Source organism: Erpetoichthys calabaricus, chromosome 8 (assembly GCF_900747795.2).
Source record: "Erpetoichthys calabaricus chromosome 8, fErpCal1.3, whole genome shotgun sequence".
In the NCBI taxonomy this organism is placed as follows: Eukaryota; Metazoa; Chordata; class Cladistia; order Polypteriformes; family Polypteridae; genus Erpetoichthys; species Erpetoichthys calabaricus.
The window spans coordinates 92,159,176-92,185,162 of NC_041401.2; the positions used below are offsets into that span (position 1 = coordinate 92,159,176).

Consider the following 25,987-nt stretch of genomic DNA (forward strand, 5'->3'; position numbering starts at 1 on the left):
CCCTGTAAAGTGAACAGCAGCATTTAGAACCATTATTAACAAATACAGTCAGCAAAAGACAAAATTACTGTAAAACACAATAACGAGAGACTTCAGTAATAAAATAGAATAAAGTTGAACAGTTACGCTCTTTTAGGTTCTGCTTGTTTTATGAGAGCCCCAAGAACTCCTCATCGCTAGAGTCAGAATCTAGGCGAGACACTCTTAACTCTTTTAGGGCTAATTTTTTTTTTGTTTCTTTTCTCCCAGGGCTGAATATTTTTCCAAAAACTAACATTTTTTAAAAAAGAACACAAAGCAATTGTTTAACATATCAAATCAACAAAAAATATTTACTTTTGACAAATGTTACTGTCTTGCATGTTGTATGAGCCTGAATTCTCTATGTGTTGTTTTGATGCCTATTTTTCAATTGTCTGTTGCTGCATTTTCTAACATATATTGTTAGTGTGTACTGTAGAGAGACAAGTCACCCATTTGCCATCGTGCCATGCCACTGCCACCAAGTTTTCTGCCTGCATGAAAACCGTATTGTCACCTCTTTTCATCTTCTGAAACTTTATGAACTTTATGTATGGCATTATAGCCTGGCTCACCCCCATGGGATTTGCTTCTGTTTATTACAGAAGTGAATAAAACTTTGCAGCAGCACGTACCTAAGCCACCAGGGGACAAAACACGTTTGGACCAATGCTCCCTGAAGTTATATCACCAGTTCTGTCCCATCTCTATTTGTAATGCCACAGCGCGCTTCATCTCATCTTTCGTTGTGGGTTTCCACTTTGAATAACGAGAATGCGATGCAAACGCAGCCCGCGATTCAAAAAAAATCTCTGCCTACCTGTTTGTCTCGTCTGACAGTAGCTGAAAAGCAGCATCAGGAGAGAGCAGCCTGAAGTATAGCAGCTGGTGATCTGTCGTGTCCAACAGCAAGCCATGCCGTCTTGTAAACTCCGGTAGCCATATCGGCTCTCAACGGATCAATGTATGTGTATTTATCCCACGCGAACCTTGCCGTAGATGCATCGGCTGCGCGAAGGCACTCAACTGGCAGCAGATCCGCTCGCGCGGCATCGGCTGGTGTCTGATCAGCTGATGCCTGCTTCTAACTCTCTTGCTCGATCTCCTGATCACTGCCAATAAAGTCCGATTCTGAAAAATCAAGAGTCCGACTCCGCGGTAATGCGCAAAACAACGTCTGCCAAGTGTTTTCTTTTCTGCACTTGCTTCGCTGCCTTTTCACATGTCGGTGCCATCTTGCCTTTGTTTACATTTCGCAACTCACGCACACGCAATGTTTATTTGCCGAGTCAACGAGTCTAGCATTCCTCCAAGCACAGAGGGAATGCCTGTGACGTGACAGTGAGATTTGTCGCCATTAACATTAACGCCTTCAACCCCTCCTGTCGACAAAAGTCGACATCCGCCCTAAAAGAGTTAATGCAGCTGACCTTCTCTACACCGTCCTGCTTCAGCTGTTTGGCTCGCCTGTTCAGCTACACGCGAGCCTGCTCTCTCTCTCTCTCTCTCTCACTTCTTCTCCCCCTTAACCGGCTCGCGCTTCTCTATATATGCGGGGAGGACATGGCAGCTGCAGCCCATCAGCCACAGGAACAATCATGGATGTGGACAGTTTCCCACCTGTGCACTTAAGTGAGAAACGCAGACACCGCAGATCGCGGCTCGCAACTGCTACCACGCCCCCTCGCTAAGCTGAGAGCTATACCCACAGCCTGGCTCGTGGCTCGTTAAGCGAGCCAATGCTCGCATTTAGATCAGAAATTTTCGCTCATACTTTCCTCGTATTTTGAATTTCTCGTATACAGAGGTGATCGTATCTCGAGGTTCCACTGTATTAGGGTTTCTATTTGTATGCATATTCTTGCGCTTTTACCTTCACTCAGTCATTTCACTTGTCATTTACCTCTATTCGTATTTCACTGGTGTGTGCAGTGGTGGCGCTCGACTCGCAACTCCTGTCCTGCCTCAGCTGGTTTCCCCCACTTCCGGGATTGGAACCAGCGTGAGGCGCACACGTGTTCTCACAGGAGGGAGGTCACATGTGCGCCTCACGCTGGTTCCGATCCCGGAAGCGGGCGGACACCAGCTGAGGCGGATGGGAATCGATGAATGATGATGCATGCAGACTGCAGGATCAAGGAAGGGACCGTCACCGTACACTACACTGTACCAGTTAGAGTCCAGTCCCCTGACTCCAGTGAGCGGTGCGGGCGGGGGCGGGAATGGAGCATTGCAGCCAGCAGGAATGATCATGGAAGCAGGTACGGTACTACTACTACCACGTCTGTACCAGGGCAGCAGCAGCGCCTGACTCCAGTGAGCGGTGCGGGCGGGGGCGGGAATGGAGCATTGCAGCCAGCAGGAATGATCATGGAAGCAGGTACGGTACTACTACTACCACAGGGCAGCAGCAGCGCCTGACTCCAGTGAGCGGGGCGGGCGGCCGCGGCGGGAATGGAGCACAGAGCCGGGCAAGTTGAAAATTTTTTTTTTTACAGCACATGTTTAGGCTATATTCAGACCATAAGACGCAGGGACTTTTCCCCCCCAATTCTGGGGGGAAAAAAGTGCGTCTTATGGTCCGAAAAATACGGTATTTAGTCTTAGTCCCAGTTTAGTGCTACATACATAAAGCAGTCACACTGGTCGTGTGGTGGGACCTTAGAGAGGAGCAGAAACAACTCGAGACACAAATCAGAATTGTGTTAGGCCACTGACACTTTACTGTTCGTTAATAAGAAAACCTTCATACCTTGTTAGCAATCAATCGTTATTGCTAGGATTCCTTATATTAATTTTTACTTTTTATAAAATTCACATTAAGTTACTAGGCCTTTGATTTCCTACTTTTCACATAAAACTACAATATTGTTAATCATTATTAATGTTTTTTGTAGTGACCTAATCCTCCTGACAAATTTCTCTTTCTTGAAATTGCATCTTTCCGCAAGCCTCAGAGGGGAAGCAAAATTTACCTTTAGAACAAATTGAAATTACTTAAGCAACAACATTTTTAAAAAGCAGAAATACACCAATTCTGTCAAATCAGCCCTGTCTTTGTGAGACTTCAGGATGTTTGCAGGTGTGCCCTTTGATCACAAAAATGCACAAATACAACATGGAATTTACCAGCAAAACACACTGACTTTTAAAATTTGAAAGCCTCAGATCTCAGCTCATGTATGAGACATCAAGACCTGAACAACAATCCATCAGGATTAGAGCTCGGCCTAACAGTCCACCTCATCTTATCTTGGCAGTGAAGAGAAAAGGAAAGAAGGAGAGGATGCAGGGGTGACCTTAATGATTCAGTATAAAATTTAAATATGTCTATATAGTTTTTAAAATTCACATCTATCTGTGTATTAAAACGGTAGTGTATCCAGCATGAAGTATTATGGTGCTATAGCCTTTCAACAAACAATGTGCTAAAACCAGGAACTTACTAAGGTTAAGATTAATGGTCAAAACAAATATAAACAGAAAAATATTTTAAAAACAATCACCTTTTTGTGTGACAAAAGTGCCAGTTGTGTTACAAAATTACCCTTTTTTGGCATGTTACTTAAAAGCCTGACTTGTGTTACAAAAAGGCCCTACAAGTTACAAATGTTCCCTGTGCTGTGGTACAAATGTGCCTTAAAGTTACAAAATGTCCCTACTAGAGTTTCAAATGTTCCCTGTAGGTTACAAATGGGCCATTTAGTAGTTACAAGAAGGCCCTAACATCTATCTATCTATCTATCTATCTATCTATCTATCTATCTATCTATCTATCTATCTATCTATCTATCTATCTATCTATCTATCTATCTATCTATCTATCTATCTATCTATCTATCTATCTATCTATCTATCTATCTATCTAGTTTGACCCAAGGAACAGAAAAACAGGAATTGTATTCAATTTTTCTTTTTCAGGCTGTGCAAGGAACCTAAGGACGTCTTCAAAGGAAATATTAATCAAATCAAACCAATGTCCTGGCTCATATCTTGTCAGTTCTCTAAGAGATAATTTAAAAGTATGTGCTCCCCATCCTGTCCTTCCATAGGCTGCTCAGGAGTACCATGATGCACCCTCCACTAGCAACAGACTCAAATGCTGACAACGAAGACGTCCCCTGACGACCATCTTGTCATTACTATGCACCCCCTGGACCCCTTCCCCCAATCCCAACAGACAGGTCACCCTGCCCCCTCCAATTACCTAGCTTAACTACATATACATTCTTCTATGTGGTTTAACACAGAAGGAACCAAATAAATCCATGACTGACTCTCATGCACAACTACAAATATTCCAGCTCTGACTACGCTCTAGAAAGTAATTACTCTCCATATCTCTTATTTCTGTCTCAGCTTCACTACTTTTTACTTCTGCCTTGCAGCTCGGTACCTTGTGCCAAGATGCCTACACATGTGCAGGTTCAGACAACTCATGTTAAGCTTATAATGTTATAGTTAAAACTAACTACAAACAGTTTTCAGCGAGTTGTATTTTTGGTGTATTAGTGAGTTTGCGTAGTTTTATTTATACTTCATCATGCTGAACATAAATATCTTTGGGACCTATTTATTAGGTTAGCTGAATTACCAGTTTTCAGAATATGTTAATATTGTAGACCAGGAGATTTGGTGGATTAACATTCCACGTACAAGGATCTGTGCCTGAATGCATATATGCAGTGGCAATAAAATGGCTACATGTTAGAGGATTCATTTTACACAAATCTCAGAATATTTTCAAGTGCAGTGTATTGGTTTTGGTTTAAAAAAAAAAATAATTTTTTTTTATTTCTTTCGTCATAACTAAATAAGAACTAAACCCAAGTGTTCCCAAACATTTAAAACATTTACAATGGAGTGAATTTTACTATTTGTTAACAAATAAAGGAATGCTCTGAATCAGGAAAAACAATTTAGGAAGGATATTCATTTTAGCTATAATTTTGCCTATTTGAGAGAGCTGAACATTTGACCACCTATTAATATCTTGCTCAGTGCATTCAATCAAATTGTGAATGAATAGGTTTAAAATAAACTTTAAATGTCTTTATAACTGTAACTTCCAAATAATTGACCTGAAGAGGTTAGGAGGAAACACTCTAATATACTATTAATTGCTACAGAGTTTATTGGCAAAAGCACAATTTTTCCAGTTTCAAATATGTAGCGATGAAAACCCTCCTCTAAACCCTGCCCCCCGCTCTCCAAATGATCTTGTAATTTTACCTTGTTCAGGGTATTCAACTCAACTCAGTTTAATTTTGTATAGTGCTCTTCAATGAGTGCAGGTGCAGAGCAATGTGACAAGTTATCAGGTAAAATGCCAACTATAACTTTTTACAGATTACTAAACACAGAGATAGTATACATAAAGAAAGAGATTTGCTTAAAATACAGGAAGAAAAAGTAGCCTGAAACTGATTAAAAGAAACTGAAAGCAACTGCAGAATGAATTGCTGAACTGTGGCCAGTTGAGAATAATAGTAATAATAATAAAAATAATGCCTTTATTGAGATACCATCATCAACAAAATATCAAATAGTTCTTGAGGATGCCCAACCATTAGTTTGCTTAGTTTAAAGACATACACAGATTGTTTTCTCATTCTTTGCTCTCTTGGTGTTCCTGGCACAATTATGCATAGATAGTGAGTCTGTCCTCCTATTCTAGCTTTGTGACTTATGAATTCTCTCTTATTATCTTTGATCATAAACATCAAGAGGGAAACTTGTGTGACATCTATCAATTTAGCCAACAGGAGCAACTCAGTCATCGCAAGCAGGAAACAGACAGTTTAATGCCTTGCACTTTAAAATAATACCTCAGATGGATTAAAAAGATAAAAGATTGCAATAGCTAAAAAAAACCCTAAATAAACGATCTAATGCAAATGGACTATCATTTGAATCGTTCAGGTTGTATGTGTTCTTTTATTTTAACTCCTAGTGTTTGATATGTTTGATGTCTCTACAAATAAACATAAGTTTAGATTGAAGTAAATTTTGTTGTTATCTCAATGAAACTGCCTTTTTGTTTACTGACACTTGCAGTTGCTGGAGTATCGAACATTCTATAGGGTGAAGAATTGGGATACTTGTCCCAATTACGTAGGACCCTAACCCAGGGCCTAAGTATTAAAAGCTCTGCTAATTCAGGTTAAATCCTTTCTTAAGTAGCAAACTGGAACAAGACAGTTCTCTATGGTCCCAGCGGGAATAGGCTCCTGTCTGTTACAGTATTTAGCACAATACTTTTAGGGTCACCAGCCCTGGTAGGAATTATTTACCTCTTACAGTGGAAAGAACTGAAAACAAGATTGGTCTCGCCCATTGTTAAGGTATTCAAAAGTTCAGCCCTTAAATGGTGGAAAACTGGATTAGTCCCGGAAGAAGTGTGTAACCTGCCACTGTTAATGGTACTCAGTGTTAAATCGTTTCAGAGGTGAAACACAGAGAACAAGATTGGTTTCAGCAGCATGTAGCTTGACTTTTGTTAAAGATTCCAGAGTTAGGTATCACAGGCTGTACATATAAACAAGATTAGTAAGCTCTGGAACATAATTTAGGCATTTTCATACCAAATACAGGAACACATCATAAGAAAGTCGAGCACTTTTGAGTATGAGAAAAGTGCTATACAAGTATAAAATATTATCATCTTTAACATCAGTAGACAAGAAGCAGCATTAAAGGTACAGCTCTGACAGAGCAGCCATACCTCTAAATCCAAGAGCATTGTGCTACTGTGCACTTTATCGATTTTAATTAAAGAGGGATTTTACTGGATGAGACTCCAACACTTTTCTTTTTGTATTCCTTTCCACAGTGGACATTAGCCAATCAAGTAAACATGCTAGTATTTTGTTTTGTCTGTAAAATATCTTATAATTTTATGTAATAGATGTTTTACATAAAATTCTAATGTTTTACATTACATCTCTCTTTGGGCCCAGATTTCATAATATACCACCTCTAAACGTTTCCCACACCTCTTGTATCCTTCCATAAATCAAGCCATCCATTTAACAACCCAATTATTCAGTATTAAGACCATTTGGATTTAAAACTTTTTTTTGTTTACTGCAATGTATAATGAAGTTAAAAATGGTGTGCTGGGATAGGGGTTCAATGTAATAACTAAAGGTGGTAAATTAACAAATAATCTTAAACTACAGTGTGCCTTCATGGTATTACAAATTTATTTTACTGGATAAAAAATCTGGAAAAAAAAAACAGTATAGAAAGTAGCTTTGTGTAATTAATAATTTAGAAATTTTCTGATGTTTACTGAAAATGCATGTTATATGCATATGAATACGTATAATAAAGACCTTTGTTCCAAATCAGGGAATGATTCATAACTTATTTGAAATTTTCAGTTAGTTGGGCTGCATTTCAAGTGAACTACACAAAGCGCTAAACACCCCAATGGGTGTGTTGTGGACTTCTTTTGTTGGACAAAAACATTTATTCCCCAGGAAAACTATCACCGCGTGTCAACAACAGTTGTGTTTGTGTGCCGCTGCATTTTCCATAATTATTTGTTTTTGTTTTTAAACCAAATACAGCTTGATGAGCAAAATGCCTATATTGAACAACTGGAAAAATACTGGAAAAGTATGCATTACTATGCATGGTGCAAAAAGGACACATTTCAAAATAAGAAAAGTTCTATAGTTTAGTTTTCAGATCAACCTGTGCTTCAGTTTTAGTTGACAGTAGATGTGTCAGGTGAGTTTCATTTAATTATGATGTTGCGTATTTACCCCCCAGTAGCCAACATATGAACCTAACTTCAATTTAGGTTATCTCAAATCACACGACTAGGCTTGATCTAAATGACATGTAATCGTACAAGTTGTTTTATGCAAATTGTGTATAATTTGTATCTATTTGTCTGTTTACTTTTACCTTTTTATTGCTTTTAAGTTTCCATGTTAACCCTTGACTCATTATGGTACAACAGCAGTACCAAGGTTCACCAACTGCAAGCATCTTTTCTTGACTTAAGTACTCCTTACTTTATTAAAGTAAGAAAAAAGACGCCACTATATTCTGGAAGCTTATAGTGCTAGTTACATGATAGCTTGCATTATGAGATTGCATCCTACAGTGTGCTGTGAATGCAACATCTATATTCTTGGCTTGAATTGAAATTTTTGCATTCCTAAACCCCCCCACCCCATCCACAAGATGAAGTACAGAGCTACAAGAGTAATTAAGCACACTCACACTTGTGCTTGTAACACATGCTTGTGCATGAGGGTGCCCGTAATAATATAATGCATTATGTAGGGTTCACATTTTCATGAATAAAAAGAATATTTTTATGTGGAAGTAGTCAGCTTTGTTAATTTCTTCTTCTGAACTTTAAATTGACTATTTGCACTAAGCTACTTTTTGGTTGTTGACTATATAATTTGTCTACTGTACTGTAAAATTTTGCATAACATATGAAGCAATAATACTATACAAAATTTTCACATCAAAGTATTGATTTTTCAAGGACATAAGGATATAATTTTTATCTGCATATTTTTGCAGTAGCAATAAATATGCTTTCTTGATGTGCACGGCTTAGGATTAGAGAATTGTACAGAAACCCTTGATCATAGCTTACGTACAAGAAAAACTCACAATGGTAAAAATAAGTTAAACTGTACTGGCTGAATTTGACTGGGCTGTACTGATAGACTTTCTTTTCATTTTCCTTATATTGTTCTAAAAACACTGAAATTGTGTTAAATACATGAAAAAATCACTACACATTCAGAAATGCAAAAGATGATGATGATAATAACATTAATGATTCAATGTATTTATATAGCAAGATAACTACTAAAGCATTATTTACTTTTTATAAACAGAAAAAGATGTTTTGGTTGTCCATTTAGCATTTCACTGCTTATAAAGTAAAACTGCAACAAAGCTGACTCATAGTATTGCTTAGGTTAACACAAATAGAAAGGAGGATGTTAAACCATTGAACTTAGCTTGTGAAGACATAAACTTCACAAGTCTGAACTTCAGCAGATGGTATGTCATCAAATTTGCAGAGCACAAACGACAGCGCACAAGACAAAAGTTGCTCAATAATGTTTAAATATTTAAGTAAGAGTAATGCCTCCCCCTTGGTAATAACTTTCCCATGCAACCATGTAAAATAAACGGTTAACCGTACCCTCTGTGGAATGCATAGCACCACTTTATGTTCAATACCTTGCAAAAAGCCCCATAAATTGGTATTAACTTGTGAATTGTGATTTCAGAAAGTGTAAACTTGGCGTGCTGTAAATGGTTCTCAGGTAAAATGCAATTACAGACTTTACAAATGCCTAATTACAAAATATACATATCAGAGTAAACCACGCATCTGTATTTGGCTTGATTTCTTCAACATTGACTCAGCTGGTCCCATGATAGTCTTTCATCATGGGGAACAAACTGAACCATGTCTGGAAAAGAGGTCAGGTATGGGATCTCTCCAAATCATTAGTTTTGCATAGCAGACCACTTAATGAATACTACTATTACTACTAATACATGAATAGTGATCTATATGCTGCTGTTTCTCATTTGTTATATAATGCTATGAATCAACATTATAGCTGATACTGTTTAAGTATTTGAATCCAATGGACTTAATTTTACTTTTTCACAGTGCTGTCAAAACTTTCACATATGCCAAATCAATACTAAAATAAAAGTGAATGCAAATCCCTTTATTTATTAAGGCCACAGTAATAATTTATTTAACACTAGAATCACTGAAGCCTATGAAAAAACTTGTAATCCCAGGCCACCTTAAATTAATTCGCACCTCGTCATCAATTCCTTTGTTTTCCGAATGTGTCAAGCAGCAAAACTTTGCATTTGTTAAATGGTGCGACTCAAACCACCTACACCTGAACACCAGCAAAACCAAAGAGCTGGTGGTGGATTTTAGGAGGCCCAGACCCCTCATAGACCCAGTGATCATCAAAGGTGACTGTGTGCAGATGGTGCAGACCTATAAATATCTGGGAGTGCAGCTGGATGATAAATTAGACTGGACTGCCAATACTGATGCGCTGTGCAAGAAAGGACAGAGCCGGTTATACTACCTTAGAAGGCTGGCGTCCTTCAACATCTGCAATAAGATGCTGCAGATGTTCTATCAGACAGTTGTGGCGAGCGCCCTCTTCTACGCAGTGGTGTGCTGGGGAGGCAGCATTAAGAGGAAAGACGCCTCACGTCTGGACAAACTGGTGAGGAAGGCAAGCTCTATTGTTGGCATGGAGCTGGACAGTTTAACATCTGTGGCAGAGCGAAGGGCGCTCAGCAGGCTCCTATCAATTATGGAGAATCCACTGCATCCACTTAATAGTATCATCTCCAGACAGAAGAGCAGCTTCAGCGACAGACTGCTGTCACTGTCCTGCTCCACTGACAGATTGAGGAGATCGTTTCTCCCCCAAACTATGCGACTCTTTAATTCCACCCGGAAGGGTAAACGTTAACATTCAACATTATACATAGTTATTGTCTGTTTTTCACCTGCATTGTTATCATTCTTTAATTTAATATTATTTATTGTATCAGTATGCTGCTGCTGAAGAATGTGAATTTCCCATTGGGATTAATAAAGTATCTATCTATCTCCTGTCATCTTACATTACATACATACTGTAGTTGTAGACACAGAACACACATGATATGTATGTATTCCAAATAACGATATATTATTTACCCTATACAACTAACCCAGCAACAGGGGATGCACAAACCACAAACCCCATAATTGGGGGGTTGGGGTTACGTCAGGAAGGGCATTTGGTGTAAAATTTTACGAAATCAATATGCGGACAACAATACAAATTTCCATACTGGATCGGTCGAGCCCTGGGTTAACAACGACCACCACCAGTACTGTTAGTCAACAGGGTGCTGGCGGAAATTGGGCTACTGTTGGCCAAAGAAGAAGAAGGAGAAGAAGAGGGGGGAGACGTGTCCGGAGGCAGGAGGAGAGAGAGGAAAGTAAAGAGAGTGGAACTGGGGGTAGGAACTTTGAATGTTGGCAGTTTGACTGGTAAGGGGAAAGAGTTAGCAGATATGATGGAGAGAAGGAAGGTTGATATATTGTGCGTGCAAGAGACTAAATGGAAGGGGAGTAAGACCAGGTGGATTGGAGGTGGATTCAAATTGTTCCATCATGGTGTGGATGGGAGGGGAAATGGAGTAGGGGTTATTCTGAAGTAACAGTATGTCAAGAGTGTTTTGGAGGTGAAAACAGTGTCAGACAGAGTAATGATTATGAAGCTGGAGATTGGAGGTGTGATGATGAATGTTGTTAGTGTATATGCCCCGCAAGTTGGGTGTGCAATGGGTGAGAAAGAAGATTTTTGGAGTGAGTTGGATGAAGTGACGAACAGTGTACCCAAGAGACAGAAAGTTGTGATTGGAGCGGATTTCAATGGGCATGTTGGTGAAGGGAACAGAGGAGGTGATGGGTAGGTATGGTGTCAAGGAGAGGAATGAAGAAGGTCAGAGGATAGTGGATTTTGCCAAAAGGATGAACATGGCTGTGGTGAATACGTATTTTAAGAAGAGGGAGGAACATAGGGTGACGTACAAGAGCGGAGGAATATGCACACAGGTAGATTACATCCTATGCAGAAGAGTCAATCTGAAGGAGATTGAAGACTGCAAAGTGGTGGCAGGGGAAAGTGTAGTTAAGCAGCATAGGATGGAGGTCTGTAGGATGATGCTGGAGATCAAAAAGAGGAAGAGAGTGAGGGCAGAGCCAAGGATCGAATGGTGGAATTTGAAAAAGGAAGACTGCAAGGTTGATTTTAGGGAGAAGGTGAGACAGGCACTGGGTGGTAGTGAAGAATTACCAGACAGTTGGGAAACTACAGCAGATGTAGTAAGGGTGACAGCAAGAAGGGTGCTTGGTGTGACATCTGGACAGAGGATGTGGAAGCATGGAGGTGTTTAGGAGAGATGGCAGTGGAGTTTTTAACCAGATTGTTTAATGGAATCTTGGAAAGTGAGAGGATGCCTGAGGAGTGGAGAAGAAGTGTACTAGTGCCGATATTTAAGAATAAGGGGGATGTGCAGGACTGTAATAACTACAGGGGTATAAAAATAATGAGCCACAGCATAAAGTTATGGGAAAGAGTAGTGGAAGCTAGGTTAAGAAGGGAAGTGATGATTAGTGAGCAGCGGTATGGTTTCATGCCAAGAAAGAGCACCACAGATGCAACAAGACATGCAGGTGATGGGTGTAACAGAACAAGATGCAGAGGACAGAAAGATATAGAAGAAGATGATCCGCTGTGGCGACCCCTAAGCGAAGCAGCCAAAAGAAGAAGATTTACCCTATACAACTCCAGACACCTTACACCAAATATAAACAGACTTTAAGAATCTTGTGTGTGACTTAAGCTGCGTCATTGGGGGGATGGGATAGCAAGCTGCTTGAGGTGATTGACACATTTGCAAAACAAAAGACGCTAATGAACAGGTGCAAAGGAATTCAAGGTGGCCCGGGATTACGAGTTTTTTCGTAGTTTTAATTTATTTAGAGGCATCCGCTTCCTTTGTGCCAAATCAGGGGATGACTAATAAGTGTTTCAATCTCCAGTTAGGTATGCATTTCACACAGCAAACTATAAACAGAACCAGTAGTAACAATAAACACTATTTGCGTGTGATGAGGACTTCTATCAATGAGCAGAAGTGATTTTTTTAAACCTGCAGAGAAGGGCACAAGAACAGAGCTAAAGAACTGAACCTGTTCTCCAACAGATTTAAATCATTCTTGTCAGTCTAGCCCTCACCCAACACTACTGGCCTCTATGTGCAAGATGAAGAGGTAACAGAATCCCAACTGTCATCTCTACTCTACACAGCCATCCCCTACAATGATATCACACCTGGGGTCTCCAGTCCCCTTCCACTTCCTGTACTCTCTGTCTCTGCTAAACAAATGAGGAGAGAGCTAGAGAAACTCTGTACAAACAAGTCTGCAGAGCCAGATGAAATTTGCCCTGGATGCTGAAAACATGTTCCAGTCAAGTGTGTGGGGTTCTTCAAAATCTGTTCACCCCTGAGTTTCCAGAAGGATCCCCAGCTGGGTAGTCTCAGTAACAAAGAAATAACATTCTAATGATTTCAAAGACTTCAGACCAGTTGTTCTTACTTCATACATCATGAAGACCATTGAGATGCTGGTCCTGAAACAGCTCCAACCCAGAGTTTAAGAACATTGTGATCCTCTGCAATTTGCCTATCAGGCACATAGGTGTGGAGGGATACTCTGATCTAAATGCTCCACAGAGCCTGTTCCCACTTGGACAAAGCCAATGTTCTTTGATTTTTCCACTGTCTTTAACACCATTGTCTCATTGACTGGGGAAAAAGCGCATGGCTATGCATCTTCATGCCACCACAATATCCTGGATCCCGGAATACCTGACCAACAGACAGCAGTTTGTGAGTCTCAGAGACAATGTGTAAGAAATGGGGGTGTGTAATACTGGAGCACCACAGGGAACTGTCCTGTCTTCTGAGAAAGCAGAAAAAACATTATTAACTGTAATGATTATAAGTATCTATCTATCCATCCATTATCCAACCTGCTATATCCTAACTGCAGGGTTGCGGGGGTCTGCTGGAGCCAATCCCAGCCAACAAAGGGCGCAAGGCAGGAAGCAGACCCCAGGCAGGGTGCCAGCCCACTGCGGATGATTGTAAGTATTTTAACTCACAAAATACCAATGACTGTATTTTGTATTAATCATGCTGCAGAGAACTATATGATTTTATACTTCTATATGATTTAATCTTCATTTATTTAGGAAAGGAATTATGTTTATGCACAGAATATGTGACTGACTTACATTCTTCAATGTGAAAGTGCTAACCTCTTGATATTAACAAAACACCCTGTGATATTATAAATCAATGTGATCGTTTTCTTCATTCTTGCTTAAAAATATAAGACAAAAATCTCATTTATGAATTAATAAATAAGGATTATTAATCTAATCAAACAAATATAATCTAATGAAGAAATTAAAGTTATAAGAATGTAATCTCTTTATAACTAATGCAACGAACTTTGAGAAAACTGCTTAAAATGGGTTTGTGTGTGTATACTGAGAAGGGCACATTCTTTACAAAATGCAAGTGCCTGGTACTGCTTTGTTTTTCTATACTCCTGTATGTCATAAATTAAGATGTAACCCTAATCTATGTATGACCTCAGAATGAACTGTTATGTTTTTTTCTGTTACCTCTTTGGCTAATGAACAAGCTAGGTGATAAAAGGGAGAACATTTTTTCTTTTAGGGCAGTCTGCCTGAACTCAAATCAGTTGGTTGACCTGGGGGTTGAGGCAGCAGTCTCACAGTCTCTCTAACTCACCAAGAATAAATATTAAAGAAATTGCTTTTAATTTTAAATTGGTGTTTATCTCGTTGTTTTTTGATTTCAGCGCTCATACTTCCTTCCTGTTTACCCTCTACACAACAGACTTCCAGGATAACACCAGTATTTGCCACCTACAGAAATTCTCAGCTGACTCCTCCATCATAGGCTGCATTAATAGTGGAGATTTGTCATAGTACAAGAGGCTTGTAGAGGACTCCCATCTTGTAGTGCAGGGAGAAACACATGCGACACAAAATTAGAAAGACAAAAGAGCTGGAGGAGGACTTGTGGCCAGCCAATGGGCCTCTGTGACCAGTCACCATTTAGTGGGAGAATGTGGTGCGGAGCTACAAGTGCCACAGTGGAGCTGTACAAGAACGGCCAGAGCAGACTGTACATCCTGAGGAAACACAGGTCTTTTGATGTATGCAGCAAGCTGTTGAAAATAGTCTATCAGTCCTAAGTAGCCAGTGTATTGTTCCACGTTGTGGTCTCATGGCAAAGCACCTTGAGTTCAAAGACACTTAATAACTGGACAAACTTATCAGGAAAGCCTGCTACATAACAGGGCTAACGCTGGAAATAGTGGAAGCTGTTGTGAAAAGAGAATGGTGGAAAAATTGGATGCCATCAAGAAAAATATCCTCAACTTCCTGCAGGAGGAGCACTTTGAGAAACAACCTCCTTCTACCATAGTTTGCTAAGAAGCACCTTTGGAGACCGTTCCTGCTCGCTGCTATCATTCAATTCAATGCTTCCCAAACTAAATGCTTATACTTGTTAAATTAATTTCACAATTTCTGCACAACATACATTTATTAACATACATTTATGCATTTACCTATCAATTAACTGATTATATTATTTGTCTTGTATCAGGATATCCTGGATAAATCATGTGCTGATTTTGCCAGAAAGAAGCACTTTTGTCATATATGAATTTTTCTGCCTAACAGTTATTGTAATTATTTCTGAAAGTCAACAAATGACTAAATTAAATATTTTTTTTTTCATGGGCATTTCAGCTTCTAAACTTAAATCTACATGGAAATCTTGCTCTTAACAGATGAGGCTAGTATACAGTAAGTGCAGACCACGCTTTATCAAGGAGAGAGAAACGGCTAAGTGCACTATAATGCAGTAATATCACATATTTGATCCAGAAATCTCTGATAAAAATGTTATCATTATTGATGTTGTAAATCTTAAATCTGCCATCTAAATCATGTCTGTAAAGTCTGATAAAGAATAAAGGCACCATCTAGTGGCTTCATGTTGATTGTGGTTCAAGGCACATGCTAACAGCACTACAGTATGGTTCAAATAATCTGATACTGACTTTAGTACAACCCATAAAATATTACATAGCAAAATCCAATATTTTCAATATTTCTCTTTGCTTTTAGGAATAATGGAAAATACCATTAATAAGGGATGGTCCAACTTTTTATCTGTTTATAAGCAAGTGCAAGACTTTACGGGAAACCTTACATATTTTTTGTAAATTAGCACATTCTGCTTTCTGAAAAAGGAGTTAAGAATTGAGGAACTAAATTCTCACAGAAAAGTACTGAAAAGAAAAACCTTTTTAAGTATAGCAATCACTTAAATCTCTGGTGGATATGAAGTTATTTTTTGTTGTGCACATCAACTTGTCCCTCAGAGATAAAAAGCAAATTGTTGACTAAAGCCATTTTGAGTAGAATTTTCACACATTTCTAATACAGCCTTCACATCACCTCCCCCAACTTCCTGCAATTTGCAAACTTGTAGTTCCGTCTTGTGTCAGTGACTGAGAATACTACTACTGAAAACATTACAGGAAGACAATAACACAGGAATTTCAACTTGTCCAGTAGATTTTCATGAACCAGCCAAGAAAACCAGTCTGCTAAGCAAATATAAAGCAACTAAGTGCATCTTCAGGAACAATATATTGTCTACAAGGGGTAAGTCTGAAAGAAAGAAAGAAAGAAAGAAAGAAAGAAAGAAAGAAAGAAAGAAAGAAAGAAAGAAAGAAAGAAAGAAAGAAAGAAAGAAAGAAAGAAAGAAAGAAAGAAAGAAAGAAAGAAAGAAAGAAAGAAAGAAAGAAAGAAAGAAAGAAAGAAAGAAAGAAAGAAAGAAAGAAAGAAAGAGCTCATAATATAGGAATATTTCAAACATTTGATCAGTGATGACTTGTAAATGTATTTTTTCAGTAGAAAATGTGTGCAATTGATATAAGATTTTGTCACCATACAATGTTTAACAAGTGTAAAAAAATATCTACTGCTTGCAATATAAATGTGTTTTCTCAAATTAAGCTGCTTTCTGATACTAACACAAAAGCACAATATTATAAAGCAGAAGAGACGTAAAATAAATGTAAAAACTTTTAAGTATGAGCCACTTGCATGCCATTGTTAATATTAGATGAAGTAAAGTTTTCAGATAAAGCAACTGTGGTAACAGCAAAAATCATTACTTTATAGCTTGTCAGGTTGAAGATTAATTTCAGTAAAAGGAGCCTATTATAGTGTACAATCATTTCCTGATCATTTATTTGTCATTTTCAATATGATGCCTCAGTAACAATTTATCTAACACAAACTCAGCTCTGAAAACTCTGACCAGAAAAAAATTCTCTCCCCAAAAAACCATAACAGCAGATAACAAGACATATCCATTACCAGGGCCGGAACAAGGTGGGTTCTATTGATGCTGATTAGGCCCACTCCTGAAATTGGCCCAGATGAAAACAGACAAGTGAGTGGCAAATGCACATGCACCAATGATGCCGAGAAAAAATAGGCCTTTTTTGCACTGCAGCATCAGGCCCAATTTCATCTTAATCTGGCCCTGTCCATTACTTAGCTGTATGACCCAAAACTGACACAAACAAATGAAATTTTATTAATTTTGTGTCAGTTGCAGACTGACTGTTTTTTCTTAAGAGCTTTAGTGTGGGTAAGGTGTTTCCATATTAAGTATTTATTTTAAATGTACAACGGTGTAAACAATAAAGGCTATCTGGTGAGGGCTCAATGAATGGTTTAAATCATACATTCTTCCAGTGACTGCAAGGGTTTGGTGCATGCTTTCTGAGTGAATTTTACAGTTACATCTGGAAAGTACCTTGTTATTTACTTTGTCAAAAACTATGCCAAGCAAGCAGATCTGGTTGTATAAAACACAGTTACCATTTAGTGTCTTTACATGTGCATTATTAACCCTTTTTTTTTTGTTTTGAAAAAACTGGAATATTTTTCTCTGAGAAACCAGGTTAATACACGTTAATTTCTCTGAGAGTAACCTGGATATTTGGCCATGTAAACCCTTAACTGGGTTATAGTGAAGTATTTTGTACTCTATACATGTCTGTGCATGTGTTAGTGTTGCACAGACTTTTAGTAGCCATGGGTGGAAGATACTGGAAGTGTCTATAAAGATCAATTTCTTGAGACAAATGCTCAGGTGATAGCATTATACCCTCTCCTAGATGAAATAATATCAATATTTCAGAAATAACTAAATTTATGTTAATGAACTAAACGTACAATGCTAAACCTTGCAGCACAATCTCAGGAGCAGCAGTGTAATGAGTTAAAAGTAATGTGGGTTAAGTAGTCTGATAACATTTTGAAGTAATCTACTGTGATATTTATTCTACTGAAGTAAAAATATACAGCAACACTGGGTGTAAGGCAATAAAGCAAAAGTACCGGTATGCCACTGTTTTGTAGGGTTCAATGGCACAGCCAAGCAGAAAATTATGCTATGACAATATGGTAACAGAAACCTATTAATAAAGTGACAGTTCAATTTTCATCCATCTATTTGCTAAAATATGTTGAAACAGTGTGATCAGGTGACGCAGTGGCGGATGTTCATCTTTGGTGGCTTGGGTCAGGGATGTAAAAAGAGAATTAATGTTACAGTATTTACAAAAAGCAGGAAAATTAGTTTCATGATTCATATATGGCCTTAGGATTTAACAATTGCTGGTCAGTCAAATGTGTTGTTTATAATTTAAACAAAATAACAAAAAAGTAACACACTTTGTAACACATTACATTTTAATAATAAGTAACTTGTGGTAAGAGAGGCTCGTGGCTTGCCAGCATATTTTAAATAAATAAATAAATAATGGACTTGCTCATGCTGGGTAGAGAAGCAAGTGCGAGCGACTGACTCAGAAGATGGCTCATCTCCGGGTTGGTGTTAGGCGGTCAGCCGACTCTGCGCTGCCTTACCAGCACATGCAAGTGATCTGATTGTCTTGTTATCAACCCCGGGCGGCAATCAACCGATTGCACCTGCAACTCTCCCCATTGTATAAAAGGATAGTGAGAAGACAGGGGGGGAATGGATGGATGGAAGAGAGCAAGCAGGAGTGAGAGAGAAATAGAGCAAGAGCCAGTGCACTTTGAAAGAAAGCAGGCAGACGGGAATGGAGCCCCAGAGAGAAGCATGTGTATGGCCAGCGCTCAGAAGAGGGCTGAGGGGTTGCCAGGTAGCAGAAATGTGCTCTTGCCGGGATGAGCTATTGCCAAGACAGTGCATTTTCACCGGTTACAGCCATTTGGCAACAGTGGGCATGGACCAGATCTGGGCTCAAGAGCAGCCCATGGAACGCTGTGGGACTGGTGACAGGGACTCGGGCCTAGACAAATGGTTGTCTGTGCCTACTGCTGGACTTCACCCTGGACTGCAAGGTCCAAAAAGGGCAAGTCAAGGAGACGTCGGTTATAAAGAGGCACCAGGGCTCTGAGTTTTAAGGACAGTTTCTTGCCTGTGTTTTAACTTTGTTTTTATGGATCTTCTATTTATTTGTTTTAACCTCTACTATGAATAACTTTGTCTTAATGGATTATTCATTTATTATGAATTTTGCACTGTACTGTTTTGCTGGTTTATTTTTAAAATAAAAGCACTGAGTATGTTTGCACCTACCCCTTGCAATGTGTTGTATGTGTGTGTCCTCATCTGCCTGGCTCATCCAGTTTCATTATCGATGGTGTTGGGTTCAAGAGGCTCCCAAAACAGAAGTGGGAGCATGGAGCCGTGCCGCATTGTGACATATCTATGAAATATTTATTTTTTTCCCTAAGTAAAGTAGCTCAATTCACTTTTAAAAGTAATGCACCCACACTGCTTGGAAGACATGAGCTTTGTGCTTGTTTTTGGATTCACTGCGGTCATTGAAGATGATTCATCTTTTTTTTAGCGTATTTCTATAACATTGGAGTGTTTTGCCAAAGGGTACTTGCACTTGTAAATGAGAGTTTTTAAGAAAACATGTCTCTGCCTTAACCAGGTTATTCAACTTATTCCTAGCTTTGTGTTAGAGAAAAAATAAAGCTGAGAATGAATACAAATGAAAGGGAAAATGAGCTGGAAAGTGTGGAAATATTTTCTCTCTTCTATAAATATGGAGTGTCAGAAATGCAAATTAACAAGAGTTAAAAGAAGCTTTTTAAGATAACTTTGTGTGAAAATGCTGTTTACTCAGTCAATGTGAATGATTTCCCATTTACACCAAGGATGAAGCTTACTTTGATACAGTACTTCTGCCCTTGTGGATTGCTCGTTTATTTTACAGTATTTTTTATTTATTACAGAATGCTATGCATTACATAATCTGACAATTTAAACAATTTATTGGACAGGTTTTCTTAAAGAACAGACAAAACATCAATAGAATAATTCATTTACTGTATTTCAATTTAGAAGCAAGAGACAATAGATGTCTTCAGACAGTTGTAAATACTTGCCTTCTTGCTCTCTGCTACTAAACCTAACTGATTTCTCTTAGCATCAGTATGAGTGTACACTTTATCATGAATTAAAACATTTAAATCTTTCTACTTTCCAGTAAATGAAAAAGAACATAAGACTTTCTTATGTTCTTTTTTTTAAAACTAGCCCATAGAGACATCTCTTTAAATGTGTCCCCAAACCTAAGAGTAAAAAAAAAAAAAGCAATTGTCAGCTTAAAAAAAGTAATTAATTTAAAACTTCTTCCAATAATTATCGAGGTATTTATAACAAATATATTAAAAAACAAGGTTAGACATAATTTATAAAGAAAACTATCAGGATAAATGTGGCACATCAACAATAATAGACCTTTAAATGGATAACTTTTAGAAATAATAAAGGTACTTTAATACTTTTCAAAAGTAAGAGTTCCCATTACAGGTAAAGAATAGGCAAGAGACTTATCCAATAATACAATTCAGGGCAGAGTGGTGGCTCTGAGGCTAAGGATTTATGCTGGTATCCAGAAGGTTGCCAGTTCAAATCTCCGTCACTGCCAAAAGAGATCCTACTCTGCTGGGCCCTTGAGCAAGACCCTTAACCTGTAATTGTTCCAGGGGCGCTGTACAATGGCTGACCCTGCGCACTGACCCCAAAGGGTATGTGAAAACTAACAAATTCCTAATACAAGAAATTGTATAAGGCGAAATAAAGAACAAAAAAAAAAAAAAAAAAAATATATATATATATATATATATATATATATATATATATATATATTAAATTGCCATTCAGGCTTCATGACAGAATGTTCCCACAACATGAAATCTTCAAAAAAAAAAAGTACTATATGTTTAGTTTTACTTATATTAGACATTCATTAATCAAAACATTGCAAAATAAATTCAAATCAGTACGCAGAATACATACGTTTTAACATATGTTTTTGTAAGCTTTTTCCTTTGCATTAAAATAAAATAAAATAGTCTTAAATATTGTAAAGAACACCGAGATGGAAAGGCACACCAAATGACAGTTAAGATCAAGAACGGGTGCATTTATTTAACAATGAACCGAGATGGAAAGGCACACCAAATGACAGTTAAGATCAAGAATGGGTGCATTTATTTAACAATGAAAGATTGTACTATGAGAAGTAGCACTTTCCCACAGTTATGGCCACAGGAAATAGCTCATAAAATAGCCAACTGGCAACTAGGCACAGCTATTCTTTCCCCTGATCCTCTGCCACTGCTGCATGCTGCCTCTCCTCCCAATCCACTGAAGCTCATTTATCTTCTGCTGAACCTTCCAGTTCTTGTAAAATGTATCACAAATAATTCCAGGGTTTATGGACTGCAAAGCTCAGCTTACTTGTGTGACAGGCTGCTGGCAATCATTCATCCAGGAACACCCATCTTAAGGGTAATCTTCTGACTACTTCAATATAGACAAAATATATGTACTGTAGTAACATAATACGTGTTGCATGATGATTAGCACATGTAAGTAAGAATTCCTCTGTATCCATGACAATAATGACCCTATAAACCTATAAAGTTACTGCCCTGAGAAACCAACCAAATTTAAAAACATCTTTTTGTTTTCTGAGTTAATATCAAATATTGCTTCAACATTGGCTGTACTTTTACCCTGCTTGAATGCCTTACAGACCTGTTAGGTGTGGGTTATGACTGCATCTATAAAGAACTAATAATGTTATATTTCCTTTTAAGAAAAATGATAATTTCAGTGCTCTGCATGAAGCCGAGAACTCTTCACAATGACAATATCCCCATCATTCAACAGCTACAAATTTAGCAAGGACGGACATATTGTTTTTAGCAGAAAAGCAAGCATTGGGAATCAGTTTTACCTTAGTTGAAGTTTTTAAAACTCTGATTGAAGTCCCCGGGTTTTCAAAGGATGTTTTATCTTAACCTTTGTGTTTCATTTCAGTTATGAGGCAATGTCCTACAATACACGATACAAGGCCAAATACCGTATTGGCAGTATTTTGTATTATGACATTTTGTCTTTTGCCTAGCAATGAAGCAATGTTTTAATCATGATTTTGTTTCAAAACTTTGTGCTAAATAGATTCAGTGGGGAAAAATAAACAGGTCCAGACCCAATCAACTGCACTTACCCCCTTCATTCCCAAACAATCTTGTATTTATCTTATATTTCATGAAATTGGGGTGTTTAAAATTGTGCAGATGTGGTTTTCTGCCCAGGATACTGCAAGCATACGCTTTGACAACACAGGAATCGAAACTAGATTGCACAACATGTCATCTGTCATAACTAACATGCATTATGGTATTGTATCCTCAAATGTAATTATTAATTACATTTTAATAATACTTTTAGGTAAAAACCTTTTTTCCTAAAAAAAAAAAAAAAAAAAATCATTTAATAGATCCGAAATGTTTCTTTGAAAAATTACAATGACCATCTGCAGCTTAAAACACTTTTGTGAAACTAATATAGTTTTTTTTTTCTTTTAAGCAGATGTAAACTTCAAGCAAAATGGAAAACAAGAGTTTTGTCACATTTATCATGTTTGTGTGTGTGATTCTGCCAAGGAGCTCAGAGAACACCACCATACCAACCAAGTACATATCTAGCACAAAAATGTTAGAAAGCATGCAAAGTACTGAAAGAAAATTCCATACAAATCCAGGAAAAAATGGACAAATTCAAATAACATCTGTTCCTGTACTTGAGCAAAACAGTGCACATATGAACCAAGGGACACCTGATAATGAGTATGGAGAGACGATTGTGAGGAGTACCACACAGAGACCAGCTATAGTAATAAAAAGATCAACAAAGCAAGCTGGCAATCGTTTTACACATACTTCAATAATTCAGGATAAGACAAACATTGGTCGCATTACATCATACAACAATGAGATTCCATCTAGCCAAACCAACCAAGATAAAACAGTGCAAAGGATAATAAAAATCAATACTCAAAAAGCAAAGCTGCTCAGCACTGAAGTCTGGTCTAGTCATACTCTATATAAGAGATCAACTAATTATGAAGTGGCTTCTACAAGTGATCCCATGACACAAACACCACATTTTTCTCTCCCAGTGAGAAGCACATTACAGAAAAAGCATTTTGTTACATCTTCTATAAAGGAATCAACAACAATATCTCCACTTCTAACTCAGACATCCAATATTCATCCAAGGACAAAAGATTACACACTAGAAACGTCTTCACAAACTGTGACAAGCACAGATTTACTCAAAATTCATCAGACATTAACCCGAATTAGTCAAACTTCTCAAAGATTTATTGGTAAATCTAAGGTAACTCACAGCTTGACTTTGGCTACCACTTCTCAAAGAAAGACAACACAAATGGAGAAAAAAACTCAACAAAATCTTTCAACAAGAAATAATACTTTGGACATTTTAACATCAAATATGGATAACTCATTACATCCTTCAAAAAGAAGAATTGACCCTAACAGAGCAAGGCGGGTGATAAAATCAAGACAGCAGGGTGCAGGTACAGCTGTAGCTGCCATCATTGGATCCTGTTTCATCTGCTTGCTGGGAGCAACTGCCTTAATTCTATATCGTAAAAAGAAAGCTGAGCAGAAAAGAAAGAAGAATTCAAACTGGGCAGGTCCTAGTCCTTTCTTAGATGGCCAAATCATTAACCAGATTCCAGGAGAAGATGACGTAAAATTTAACAGAACTTTATCAAAACGCATTTCCCTTGGAACATTCATTTCACACAGAATTTCCAAACATTTTCCATCACTACTAGAACAAGAGCAGCCACAAACAGGATTAGAACTTAACAGCTCTTCTGTTAGATGCTCATCTGACCAGGAAGACAATGTTAAGGTGCAAAAATCTACTGATCTTCCAGTGTGTTCTGATGAAACAGAAGCATTCAACTCTTTTCAAATACAGAAAGGGCAGGAATCCAGTAGTTTGGAAGATACAGGGAAACAAATGAAAAAATCAAGTAATTCCTCGTTAATTCTGACTGACACAATCTGTTTGTCTGATATGCAAAATAATGTAGCTGAGGAGCAAACCACAAATGATAAAGACCTTCAACCTACAACTATAGGAGAAAGTAATATGGCTCCAACTCAAATGGATCTAATACAAGAGTGATGTTAATGAAACTTTCATTTACATACCCATTTAAAACAGGGGAAAAAAAAGAAGAGGGGGCTGTACCCCTGCCTTCCAAATCCTTATCTGACTCTTCAATTTAGTTAATGCTCACACAAGATCTGTCTACAACATTAAAAAAAAAACAAAAAAAAAAACTTCCTAATATTGTGCAAGTTCCCCTTGTGTCATCAAAACCAGATCTGATCCATTGAGACATGGACTCCATAAGGCCTCTGAAGGTGTACTGTGGTATCCAGAACCAAAACATGAACAGCACAAGATCTGCCATTTTGGAGATGCTCTGACCCCGTTATCTACACCACCACAATTTGACCCTTGTCAAAGCCACTCAGATCCCTATGCTTGCTAGTTTTTCATGCTTCTAACAGCACATCACATTCAAGAACTTACTGTTCACTTGCTGCCTAATATATTCCAACCATCAATAGATGCCAATGTAACGAGATAATCAATGTCTATTCATATCATCTATTTAAGGGTTTAAAGTTGTGGCTGAGAGGCGCATTCAGAACTAAATGACCTAAATGACTTAAATATGAATCTGGATATATTTCAGCAAGAACTACTTAAGGCTAACAAATATTTTTACTTTGCTTCTATAGTACTACTAAAGGCATGGATATTTTTTGTGTGTAAAATGCTACATGATACAGATTTTTAAGGCTATTATTATAGAGGACCCTGTTAAACCTTCAAATGACTGCTGCTTATATATTTATACATAAATAGCTAACCTTAAGGTGAAAAGTTGTAATGTTTAATTCATACTTTTTACAAACCAGATCAGTTAATAGCTCATTCAAGGCCAATGAGATTGCTTTTTAATATGCACAAATAAATATACTATAGTTACTCAAATCTAAATTGCTATTCAGTCTTAGATGCACAGATTCTGAAATGCAGCTTAAAACACCACACGTCAATATGCAGCTCTGGCAAAGGAACTGCAGAGACTGATTTGCACCTGCTTTCTATGAAATTCATTCATCCATTTTCTAACCCATTTATCCAGTTTAGAGTTGTGGGAAACCAGTGCCTCCAACTTATAAAACTGAGCAATGCGGTAAGGTCAATAGGTGTTCTTACTGGTGTAAAACTAGAACTTATTAACTAAACTGAGTGCAAATTTAGGTTAAGTGATTTTAACTTCACACAGGACAACAGAACTGAAAGATCAAATATCAAAGTGGTAAGTAGTAATTACGTTATCTTATATACTGTATATATATTACATGTACAATATAATGTGAAGTAGAACATTTTTCATATTTTCTTTTTCTGCTACAATTTTTTAATAATAGTGGTATTTGAATATGTGCCTGTATCTTTCACCCATTTTAAAAAGTGTGTTATATTCAACAACTATATAGAACTAGAAGTTGTCTCTGCATACCAACTCAGATTATATAAGATGCAATTCGTACACACACTCTTTATACTGCCCATCAAAGGAGACAAATGCAGACAACTCAAAGAATGCCTTGAATTAGCTAGAAATTTTAAAATTTTAGAGATTAAATATTTTTATTCTCACATAAACTGCAGGAGCACAGTGGAATTCTTGTGCCACATTTGTAATGATATACTCGTATAAGTATATACAGTAAATAAATAAGGGTAGCAGAAGATAAGT

At 37.7% G+C, this 25,987-nt stretch overlaps 2 protein-coding genes across 2 annotated transcripts in view; one reads left to right on the forward strand and one right to left on the reverse strand.

Annotated features, from left to right (window-relative positions):
- nf1a (neurofibromin 1a) overlaps positions 1 to 25,987 on the reverse strand; it is a 456,100-nt gene that overhangs the window by 131,296 nt on the left and 298,817 nt on the right.
- Positions 16,224 to 25,212, forward strand: LOC114655831 (uncharacterized). The gene is made up of 2 exons (XM_028807092.2): positions 16,224 to 16,391; positions 22,696 to 25,212. The coding sequence occupies exon 2, from the start codon at positions 22,714 to 22,716 to the stop codon at positions 24,328 to 24,330; it is 1,617 nt and encodes a 538-aa protein (XP_028662925.1). The 5' UTR covers positions 16,224 to 16,391; positions 22,696 to 22,713; the 3' UTR covers positions 24,331 to 25,212.